This window comes from Solea solea, chromosome 14 (genome assembly GCF_958295425.1).
Source record: "Solea solea chromosome 14, fSolSol10.1, whole genome shotgun sequence".
Classification (NCBI taxonomy): Eukaryota; Metazoa; Chordata; class Actinopteri; order Pleuronectiformes; family Soleidae; genus Solea; species Solea solea.
Genome location: NC_081147.1, coordinates 22,859,733 through 22,872,264, shown reverse-complemented (window position 1 = coordinate 22,872,264; position 12,532 = coordinate 22,859,733). Strand labels below are relative to the sequence as shown.

The 12,532-nt window shown below is 42.1% G+C and overlaps 1 protein-coding gene across 2 annotated transcripts in view; it reads left to right on the top strand.

Moving 5' to 3' along the window:
• Nucleotides 1-12,532, top strand: part of slit3 (slit homolog 3 (Drosophila)) — a 234,015-nt gene that overhangs the window by 210,749 nt on the left and 10,734 nt on the right. For both annotated transcript variants that reach the window (XM_058649322.1, XM_058649323.1), the window contains 5 exons: nt 131-270; nt 2,198-2,291; nt 3,176-3,313; nt 3,571-3,811; nt 5,206-5,336. In XM_058649322.1, coding sequence (XP_058505305.1) covers nt 131-270; nt 2,198-2,291; nt 3,176-3,313; nt 3,571-3,811; nt 5,206-5,336 — 744 coding nt within the window. The remainder of the gene's footprint in view (nt 1-130; nt 271-2,197; nt 2,292-3,175; nt 3,314-3,570; nt 3,812-5,205; nt 5,337-12,532) is intronic.

Sequence of the window (12,532 nt, the reverse complement as noted above, 5' to 3'; positions counted from 1 at the left end):
GAATAAAGATGAAGCTATTTTCTTCGGTAAAGCTCTTATAGTGGAATTTAAGAGGAAGTGAAGCCGAGCAGCTGTTTGATCTGGCTGATGGATTTTATTCATGTGTCTTGCTCCATGTTTCTGTGTGCAGCTGCGTGTGTCCGCCCGGATCTGCAGGCCCTCGTTGTCAGTTCAACCCCGACGACTGCGCGCACAACGACTGTGAGAACAACGCTACCTGCGTCGATGGAATCAACAACTACACCTGCATCTGTCCACCCAACTACACAGGTACACACACACAATCTACTCTGTTTCTAAACTTTGATGTTCCTGATTCCCCTCAGTGTTTGTCCCTGAAAGTTTCACCAAGTCCCTCCATTTTCACAAACACGTACAAAATCCTACTTTGCACTGCTGCGGGTGGTCATTTAGTAACGGACAACCTGTCTGCAGTGAAACTTTCTGGAACTCCTGACTCCTACAGGAGTCTGAAGAAGGAGTCACAGTGTTACGACAAGGGAGGTGACAAATAAACAAAGTAAGGAGAAGGGTAAAGAAGAGACCGATAAAGGGCAGAAGCTGTGTGTATATGAGAGAGAGACCTCACTTGGTGGAGTCCAGCAAGTTGAAGTTAAAATGCTGACTGGAAAAATAAGTTTTTCTCTCTGTGACAGTGTCCTGCACACACACACACACACACACACACACACACCATGTCATTATTGTTGTTGGCATAAAGAAATCCCACACACACTGCCAGCCTCTTCACCACACACACTCACTCACTCACAGCTTGTTCCTGTGGAGCTCAGTGAACCGTGGCGTAATCATCAGGTGTCACATTAAGCGGACAGTCCGCTGTGCTTTTCTACAAACTCAGCAAACGGAATAGTTGTGTCATATTTTTATTTCTTATTTCTTACCAGAGGAAATAAATCAAGATTAAAGGTCACAAGACCTTTTAAACAGCCGATCTAAGGTTTCTACAACTCAAGAGTTTCGTTTGAAAATGAGTAAAAAAAAAAAAAAGTCAGTCGTGTGCCTGACTGTGCTCAACAAATTAAATGTCAGTGTGTCTCTTTGGGTTTCAGTGTCGTGTGCAATCTCACCAGTTTGACTTGAGAATGACAAAGGGTCACGGCGGGGTCATCGGAACATTAAGATTCATCTTCTGGAAGCATTTACAAAAAAGTTCAAATGTCCAGTTTCTGCCGCTGCGGACTCTCAGTCAGAATAATAACAGACGACATGGAGAAGCAGCTTGGAATCATAGTATCACTAGAACCAAATATTTCCCCGGAAGTAAACAGTAGTATTTAAACGAAATATACACGACTCAACATTGCACAACACTAGTGAGATTTTAAAGCAGAACTGTAACTTAGTGGGAAATCCATCTCTGCGGAGCAAAGCGTTTGCAAACGGGACAAAAGACATTAGGAAATCAATAAACACAATTGCCAGTGTGTGGTCTGTATCATTTAAATAGAATATAATTCATATTTCCAGTGGCTCACTTGTCTGACAGGGTTTCACTCGTCTTTATTTCTATGCTAAATTTGGCATTTTGATGAAAAATGGTCCCCACACTGTTGATCAAAGTTTTGACAAAATGTGAACGTGTTCTTGGCTTTCACTTAAATGTTTACTTAACGACTATTCCATCAAACTTCCGGGCTCCTTTGGCCTGTGTGGCACAGTTAGAGGTGGCTTGACATAAAGGTGGTGCAGACAGACAGACAGACAGACAGACAGACAGGGTGGGAGTGAAGCAGGAGGATAAGATTAAAGCTGGGAGCGAAAGAATGATGGAAATTTGTTTGACCTTGTGCAAATCTCCCCTACCTTCAAACGACCAGCTTCAGTCAAGGCTTTTAACACACACACTGTTAACCCTTATAAACCTATGAGTGTGTGTGTGTGTGTTACACAGCCTATTAACCTGCCTCTCCATCAGCTCTGAGAAAAAACCTGATAATGCTTTTTATGAGTCCTTGAACTTGACAAACACACATATACTGTATATGTTATCCTTTCTCCTTCCTTTATTTTCTTTTTCTTCTTCTTTCCATAACATTGAAAGACTGATGTATTAAGTTCAGCCGGTTGGTGACACACCGCTGCTATAATCTTTAAATGTTTTCACCTATTCACATATTCAACCTTTTTCAACATTCAAGTAAAGAAATACATTTCTCTCCCCCTCTGTCACCAGGTGACCTCTGTGAAGAGATGGTTGACCCCTGTCTCCATGGTTTCGACCCCTGTCAGCACGACTCTAAGTGTGTCCACGTCGGCCGCAGTTACAGGTGAGCGACAGCCTCGATGGGGATCGGCTCTTAAAAGGGTCAGAGGTCAAACTATTGACGGTGATAGGAGCAGCCGGGTCAACGGGTTAAAAGCTGACTGTTTTTTTTTTTTTTGTTGTTTTTAACCAAGGAGAATCTGAGTGATCATTGTTAAACACTGCTGTCCTCTTACAAATACACATGACGACAGACCAACATAAACACATCACAGCTCTAACACAAACCATATTGACTACATACTTTGTATTGCAACAATTCTCCCGTACTGTGATTCAGCGCTGTATAATGGCGTGTTTCCACCGGCTCTACATGCCTCGGCACGGCACAAGTAGCGCTTCCAGTAGTGATAGTACCTGGTACCAGGTACTTTTTTTTTTAGTACCTGCTCTGGCGAGGTTCCAACACAAACCCTGTGACTGACAGAGTCTGTGCTCCGGAGACGTCCGACACAAGGCTCAAGCCGAACAGTGCCGAACTGTAGATCAATTAAAGAGACTCAACAATCCTAAAAACGTGGGTTAATCTTCAACAATTACCAGGGAAATGTCTAAAATCTCAGTATTTAACAGAGGAGTCTGGTGTATAGTGTTGTAGTGGAGATGCAACCTAAACTGTGCCGAGCCATGCCGTGGTAAGGCGGGACCATAGTGGAAAAGGGCTATAACATTCGCTTTGCAGGTCCCTCAATTCTGAAAAGCTAAATTGTAAAGATATGTTGCATGTGCATGTTGAAAAACTGGGCGTATCCAAAAGGAACGTGAAAGAGTAATAAGTTTGGTTTCCTGTTAAAGATGTTACTCGACCGTTGGGCTGCAGAACAGAAAAGGTCTGACAGTGTAATCATGTCACTGACGCTTGTGTCCGTGCCGCCGTTGTCACTGTAGGTGCGACTGTTTACCAGGCTACGTGGGCCAACAGTGTGAGCGGGACTATAACGACTGTCTGGAGAACAAGTGTCAACATGGAGCCGAATGTGTGGATGCTGTCAACGGATACACCTGCGTCTGTAAAGAGGGCTTCAGGTGAGTCATGTCAAAGTGGGAGGAGACGCAGACGATGCTTCATAATCAGACACTTGACTCGCTGGATTTTAAGTTCCATGCAGATAAAGTTCCATGTGGTTTGCAGCAGAGACGTTTTTTCTCTTGTGACATGTTTGCAGAAATCACAGAAGATAAGATACAAAATGAATAGATAGATAGGTCTTAACTTGAAGAATATTACCCTGCCACATCTCTATAAATATGTAATCTTCTTCTTTAAACTGTTTCTCCCTCAGCGGGCTGTTCTGTGAGAACCCTCCACCAATGATCTTGCTGCAGACCAGCCCCTGTGACCAATCAGACTGCCAGAACAGTGCCCAGTGCATTTTAGTTTCTGGGGAGCCCGTCTGCCGCTGCTTGCCCGGTTTCTATGGCAACAAATGTGCCAAGATGGCCACTGTTCACTTCCTGGGTCGCGACGGGTTCGTGGAGCTGCCAGGCGCGAAGCTTCGCCCCACCGCACACATTTCATTACAGGTATGGTCGAGTCGTAGAGGTCAAACAGGTCAAATCTGTTGGGGGTAAATGGAACTTTAAATGTCCCAATATTCTGTTCTCATTAAGAATAAAAACAGATCGTGCCTTATAATGTTTAGAAGTTTCAAAGTACAAAAACCACATCCTGCTGTGGTACATGGAAAATGCCTTTGAGAGTCTTAAAATAGAGCTGTAAGTCATTCAAATCAAGCCGATAGAGTTGCACAGCTCAGTGCCGACGAGGCAAGTCGAACATCTGCTGCGCCCTCTGTTTCCACGTTACACTGAGCACTCGTGCTTCAACACTAACACACACACACACACAGACCATGCATTCTGGACACCTGAGAGTTGTGTCCTAATAGAGACATATTTTCCTTCTGTTGGAAATGAGAAAGTAAGTGGGTGACAAAGAAACAGGAAAAGGAGGGCAGTCTAATTGATATTTACCACCTGTTTGGATCTGTGTGAGCGTGTGTGAATGTGTTTCTGCGTTCCTGCCAGGAGCTTTCAGTGTCAGTGCCAAGGCTGTTAAAACTCCACCAAGAGGCCCTGACTGAGAGAGAGAGAGGAAAAGAAAGAAAGGGCCACGGCACTTCATAAATCACTTTCTGTTTTTACACTTTTTCTCTCTTTTCTGCCCAGTTCTATCTTCACCAGCCCATTTTATATCTCACTCTCCTTCCATCTCCTCTCTCTATCTCTCTGCTTTGTTCTAGTCATCTCTCTCTCTCTCCTTCTCTCCTCTCGGTCTCGCTCGCTCTCCTCTTTGCTCGTTAGGAGTTGTTGACTTGGCGATGCTCCACTGAATCTACAGTGTTAAGTGCTTGGCCGCTCGACCCCATTTCTACTCGCTAGTTAGTTAGCTCTTAGCACAGCGCACGGGAAAGTGTGACATGTCAAGTGTGTGTGTGTGTGTGGGAGGGAGAGAGGGAGGCACAGGTGACCCTGTTTTGAGACGTGTCATTGTCGTACAGTTTTTTGTTTTTTTTTAAGTGATTTGATAGCGTGACATGCCGTCTTGATTTAGAGCTGCGTTCCCCGTTATGTAGATTAGCCAGACTGGTGTGGATTACCAAAGAGCTGAAACGGCCAACAGTTAAAACGTGGAACACAGGAGTAGACAAAACATGTTTTAGAGCTTCTAAAAACAAGCTGGTTTTCGTTATGTTATAACCAATGTGAGCTCACTGTGTGGGTGTAGGTCAGCCTGTGTATTTGTCGCCAAAGTTTACCAACAATGTGACAACAATGGTGCAGAAACTTCATGGTTTTAATCTGCAGTGCTGAAATCAGCATTTATGACATCTGTCTGTAAAATGATAACTGCCTGCTCAAAGCGCTACTTAAAATATTTTTGTCTTTATTTCTTTATCCGACATCTGTGTCTCCAGGTGGCCACGGAAAAAGACAACGGCCTTTTGTTGTACAAAGAGGACCACGACCCCCTGGCACTGGAGCTTTACCAGGGACACATACGGCTCATCTACGACATCGCCAACTACCCTCCAACCACTGTGTATAGGTAGGCAACTCGTTTATTTCCACATGCAGTCAAATTAAGGTTATATTATGCATTAGATTGTGGCAATAAAGGCAGTTTAATTAAAAAGAAACACTCAAAAACTCTAAAAAGCTACTGCATGTATTCACACACGTGCACATATTATTCAAGATGACTTGTTTCTATCCACTGAATGATACCGCTACACTGTATTAGATGTTACAATTACTACATTGGCTCAATTTTACTCACAGTATACAACAGCGATTCAAGGATTCCAGGCGTCTTTACACAATTCTTTAAGGACTTCCCAGCAGGCGCTGATTTTGCCATGTAAACACACGAAATCCAAACACACACACACACACACATACACACTGTGTCAGATCCATATCTAAGCACTTCCCTCTATGAACAAACATGGACTTCCTTTACAATCCAGAGTAGACGTTCGTATCCTTGACAGAAACACAACAAAAGTCTCTCACCAGAGGAAACTAAAGCTTTTACTCAGCGTGTCATTGTAAACCCTTACCTCACACTTTAATCTATGTAAATCAGCTTATGGTAATGTTTTTATTTGTTCCATAGGCTAAACCACGTTGTAAACCACGTTGCTTTACAAACAAACACACACTTAATACAACAATATAATCCATCTATCCATTATCTACCACTTTGGGAGCAAGACGGAACACAGCCTCAACAAGTTGCCAGTCCATCAGAGAGGAAAAACAAACAGAGACACTCTCATTTACACCTATGGGCAATTAAGAGTCTCCTATGAATCTAAACCTAATCTGCATGTCTTTGGACTGTGAGAGGAAGCCAGAGAACCTGGAGAGAATGCACACACCAACGGGAAAAATAAGATGTGCAAACTTCACACACAAAGGCCTCAGACTGGTGACAAATCATACGACCACACCTTAAAATGTTAAACCTTAATGAGGCACAAACTCTTATTTCCAGACTTCAAATATGACATTTTGTCCTCTTAACACAAGTAAAACACAGCCCAGCATGTTCATATACCTATGCCATTAAAAAAAGGCCATGTAATATACATATATAACAACCACATCATTATATCAAAACCAGCCAAACGTTTTTTTTTTCACAGGATGAAATGAAAAGATTATTTTTAAAATCAACTTGTTTTTGCTGTCAGAGCTTCTTAGCCAATGCATGAGCCAGTCGGGGTCATGGACTTCTCCCAGCTCATAAAAGACCACCGTGTCTCATAACTCAAGAAAAGCTTCTTTCAAACACACACCTCACAAAACCTGTTTGTGGTGAAATATGGCGAAGGGTCTCTAGAGTTTAAAATTCTAAAATTCAGCCTGAGCAAGTAATACACAATCACAGTGTACCACATTTATTCTGCAGCGTGTTGTCTTTCTATAAGCTGCAAAAAAAAAAACACTGTTGCCTCCCTCTGTGACCGCCATTTTAGTGGAGCATGAAAAACTGACTGACATGTGGACAGAATGAGGTCAAGAGGGGAGCGAGAGGTGTGCTGCAAAGAGAGACAGATTAAGGAAAAACATAAAGGAGCGCGGGAAACTGAACAAAAGGCAGGGAGACGTTGCACAGGCATTTTGTTAAAATTGACAGTGAAAGACAGTGTCCATGTCCATCTTTGTCTGTGGGTGATTGGCTCTTATTGATCCTGTCTGACTCTCTGTCCACGCTGCCTTGCAGGATAAAAAAGATGTGAGACGGATTTATGACAGCGTATGTGTATCATATAAATCCTCAACAATGATTTCAATAAATAACAATAACCACAAATACGTTGTTTATGGACATTAGATATACTTTATTTACTAATTATCGAAGTGAAAAAAAAAAACCCAGAGCATTTTATACCTAAGAGTCATGGAGAGGGCATTGCTCTGCCAGTCCAAATACAGCTGAAGTTTCCAGGACTTTCTGGAGGTGGCAATAATGGAAGGTGTTTAAGGCTGATGGAAAAATCGCCCCAAAAGGAAATGAACAAAAAATAAAAACTTTAAAGTGAGCAATCAAAAATATTTATTGCTTTAGGAAAAGTTTTGTGGATATTTGGTGCAAACGTAGAGCACAAAAAAACCCCAAAAAACATGAGATCATTTTGACCATTTTATTGTACTGAAGATACATTTTACAGTATTATATACATTATTATATACACATTTAAAAGTATCTTTTTTTTTTTTAATTGTGAATGATCATTGCACTCATTGTAATAATGCCAGCTGCAAGTGAAGGGAGTGAGGACGGAGGGAGAGAGAGAGAGAGAGAGACAGATGTTAGAGTAATTGAATGAATTAGGGCGAGAGAGTGAGGCTCGGGTGAAGAAGTGAGAGGGTTATTATTTCTTCTTCTTCATTTGCTTTCCTTTCTTCTTTGTGTTTTGCTTTGTGGTTTTTGGCTGCGCTCTGCTCTGTTGTCCCTGCGGTTACAGAGAAGGTCACAGAGAGAGGGGGCACTCGTAGCCGCACAGCATTTGAGAATAATATGCAGTCGGCTCATAACAAATTTGACTGTAGGACTTGGATGTTACCTCATATATTTCAAATCCTGCAAGTAGCTGTCGAAGAATAAAATTGAAGCCACACTTCTGTGTATCAAGGACACATTTTTTTCTTCCAGCTATGACTCATTTAAACCCTCAGCTTTTTGTTTTTTTTGTTTGGATAGTTTCACAAAGAAGAAGATAAAATATTTTAAGGCTTCCTCTCTTGGAAGACTTGCGTTTATTATGCAGAACAAGTCATATTTAATGCTGCTTTTGTCATAAAGCAAGGTTGAATCAGGAGTGTCATCGTTTCTTATTGTTGCTGTTGTTGATCAAATTTGATGTCATTCTCGGGGGGAATGTGATCAAATCTACATGTCAGTTTGACTTTAAGGTAAATTTAAGGAAGGGTGTTATATCAATTCTACATGTGCACATGCAAGTTTATTAACATACAGTTCATTTGGTCATATAAAAGCTATGATTTTAGCCCCATACATGGTGACTGTTTAGGTTAACGTGTCCTTGTGTTACGTACGAACCTTCCTGTCGCCAGCGACCTCTGACAGCTACGTTATATTAATGCAGTGATGCCCTATTGAACTGTGTAGGTGATTTTATTTTCTGTTATCCCCCTCCAGGGAGAATGCAGCTCAGGGTCAGACAGCTGTAGAGCCACTGGTCGACAATGTGACCTGTTAAGGAGGCTTGAGTGTGGCAGATGTATGCCAATAAATCACCTGTTTAGAACGACAGGTTTATTGGTCATAAAAGCAACTGTCTCCCTGTCAAGTCTATCAAGTGTGCTGTAGAATTTTTGGAGGCTGCACACTTTCCAATTTCCACTTTCCAGATTATATTTCTTCTCGTAAAAGAAATGGGTTCGTAATGTGCAGAAACCGCTTATTTCCAAAACAATTATGTTAACGTGAATATTGCCATGGGTTCACTCTGTGGAAGTCAAGAAGAGGACATGAGGAGGGGACGCAGACATGAATAAAGAGACAGTAAGAAACAGTTTCAGACTAAAGCTGGGCTGAAAACATGAATGAAGTAGCATCCAAACTTGATACAGAGATAACCGGGTAGACCTGGTTTCCTGCCAGAGAAGAAACAGAAGGGGCAAAAACAGATGGATAGAAGCAGCTGAATTGAAAATACCACGAGACATGGTTGAACGGCAGGATGAGGGAGAGGAGTGAGGGATGGAGTGAAAGAGAGGGAAGAAAAGAAGGGTAAAGTAAACCACTAAGTGAGTCAGGGAATTAGCCTTGTCTGGTCTTGTTAACTTGACACCTGCCACGGCTGGTGGGGGTGAAAGAATGGACAGACAGAGGGTAAGACAATGAGGAAAAAAATGTAAAAGAAAAAATAGAAACAAAGGAGCAAACACAGCTCCTTTGACACATTGTCCAAAGGAGTTGTGTCCTTTACACTTGTCCTTATCAATTCTTCACGGACTTCTACTTCCTCAACCCAGACCTCTGCTCTTGCTACAAAGTCTCGGCAGCAAGATGCTTTAGGCTCGAACCAGGATGTCTGGTCTACCTCAAACTCATCTTCGCCCATGGAGTGGTTTACAGCCTGATTTAGCTCAATGAATTCTTCATGGAGTTTTTTATAACTCTTCATTTCATCCTGCTGAACACGATTGTTGTCGTCTTCCATGAGACGTTCTATCTGGTTCTCCTTTGTAGTTGATATTTTTGCAGCGATATATTGCTGCAAGTGTTCTTTGGGGCCTTTTCCTGTAGGTGTGTGTGCCCCCATGTCTGATGAGCCTCCCTCATCACCGATTAGCGAATCCGCCATTGCTGGCTTTAAAGCTTCAGTAACAGCAAGGTAATGCTTACCGAGGAGTTAAACTCAGAGGTTTCCAACTTATCCAGACTTAAGCAGCTGACCACTCTAAGCCTTTTCTTGCTCCCAAGGTCGCTGTCCCCCGTGGCAATATAGTCCTCCTTGGGTGATCGTGTCCGCACCCAGATCTATAACGATGTGAGGTTTTTTGACTTGTTGTAGTGGCGAAAGTACACTTAATTCCAAAGCCACTGAATAGTCGTTAGCTGTAGGCAGGTTCCAATTGGCTTGACTCGTAAAGAGTTTGCACATTTATTTCCACTTGCCTACATCCAAGTTAAATTTTTATCCACATGTATCCGAGCTTCTCTAGGATCAACAACACATAGAAATATTCCCTTGATGTTCCAGGTTGTGAATGACGATCTATAGATTCCAACAGTAAGACAACGCTTCACATCCACCAAACTGCTAGATATTTTTCAGTACATATCTCCCAATCCGTGTTATCATAGCCGTCAAAGATATCAAAGTGTCCATGGTAGCTTTTATCTAAAGAACAATGACATCAGAAGGGCCACAAAGCCACATTCCTTTCCTTGTGAGAATATTTAATCAAAAGCTTAAGGCCAACAGTTAACTACTTCAGCTGTTCATAAATTACATTGTAACAACCTAACCACCCGACCTAACCTAAACTGACCTAAACTAACTCAACTCTGGCTCCTACACTGCCTATATGTTTTGTTCATGTTGCGTTAGCAGACTGGGATGAAACGGGGCCCATCTCCAAGCCTGTTACTCATTTTACCGCTGGCCTTTATGTATTCCTTGGTATGTGCCATCATTTGATTGCATGAGTCTGAGCTTTTGCAAATGACCAAACTTATCTGTCCTCATTTGGAAATACATTGTAAGCTGACTCAAACCACATGGTTCAGCAGTTCACAGGCACAATGTCCCACCGACAACTGTAGCAATTTAACCATCACAGACTGAGCGCATCAATCCTGGCAGATCCCAAATGTGGCACCGTCCATGCAGTCGCTGTGGTCGTGCAGTTGAGAGTCAGGGAGCGGTGCCAGGCCCTCGGTTGACTCTGGTTGACTTGGTTTTCTTTTCAAAAAATCCAGACTGCCAGGGCAGTGTGGGCTGAAACATAATGCAGTGTAAACTAATGTTTATTACTAATTTAGTTTTACGTTAAGATAAGCGCACACAGTCCAAATGTAAAAGTAATAGCAATGTGGATCCCTCTTTATCGAAGAGATCTGCTGCTCTGTACACTCAAATGTGTTGAATGCATTTCCTTCCATATGCTGTATGTAATTGGAAAAGTTACACCACCTTCAGGTACATTTACAATCCTGCATTGTTAACTTTGACGGCGCATTCTTCATCTTTACTGCCCTTGTTGCTGTGTTACTGTATTTATTTCTTGACACATTAACAGCACCTGTAAATCACTGTGTGTAACCATTAGCAAGGACTATGTAGAGTATGTTATAAAGACTAAAATGCACTGATAATTCTTTAAATGGGGGAAACACTGACCGTGATACTTTTGTGTATGTAATTTAAAAGACCCGCTTGAAGAAGGCCTGTCGTTTTTATACACAGCTCCAGGTATGAATATGTGAATATGTGCAGTCCACAGTGTATTTGTGCTGTCCCTGGTAACAAACAATCCACACATGTCTGCATGCACACCTGTCCACCTGTCACAGAAAGTAAAGTGTGTGTGTGTGTGTGTGTGTGTTGGGGTTAATGGGTGGACTGTGAAGAATGTGTTTGTTGCATAGTAATGCGCTGCCCTTTACTAAATGCCATACTAATCTCCTATCGCGTCAAAGACAGCACATCTACTGTTATTCATCAGCGAGTGACAGAGGGAGGGACGTGGGGATGAGCGGGTTCACGGACAGAGAAAGGGATTTTAAAGCAAGGCTGAAGCAGTGGATGGATGGATACAGTGGAAAGAATGGAGAGAGAGAGACAAGAACGGGATGATGATGATGGACAGTTGGGAAAAGGATGATGGAAATGGAGAGAGGAAGGGTTTTAAAGAGTGGATGACAATACAGAACATGCAGGTTTTACTTCCAAAGAAAGTATTTCTCCTGAAGTCGTGGTATAATGTCAAATGCTTGTTGTCATGGTCTGTTTTTCTGACATGCCTGCACTCAGTCTTGCCTTTTGCACCTTCATTAATCATTGAATGGTGTTTTTTTTTGAGTGTGTGCTGCATCCTTCATCTGAAAAGTGGGTCTGTCAGGCAATACTATCAGACTTGACTGAGGTGTTTATACAGCAGCAGCAGCAGTGCAGGGCCAGGCAGGTGGAAGAAGCATCAATTCCGTCAAACTGCTGAACATTTTTCGAGCAGAAGAATTTACTTCTCGATCTTCTTGTAGGCGCTTGTTTGTAATCAGCGTTGTGTGAAGTCATTTGACAATGAAAACTGAAGCAACAACAGCTTTAAACGAATAACAAATGAAGGTATACTATCACATCTATGACAGAACAGCAACAGCCAAAATCAAGTCAGTGAAGGATTGTGTCCTGCAAATTTGTTCCCAATGAACCAGGGCACGACTGAGATGAATCGCCGCACAAGCTGCACTGCCCTGTCCAAAATAAACATTAAAACCTTTTGCTGAGCTGATGTATTATATCTTATTACATGTGGATGTGCATGTGGGGTTTTTTTTTACACAGACTGACAAATCAACCCAACGGTATTTCCCCTAAATATGTGCAATAACATAAACTAAAGTAGAGGTTACACACTTTAGAGCTATGATATGCATATTTATATTTTGGTTGTCACAGTAAATCCAAGTTGTACAGGTCTTACAAATGATTTTGTGTCCAGACGCACTGTACATCAGCAAAGTGACTGTCTGTGTGTCTA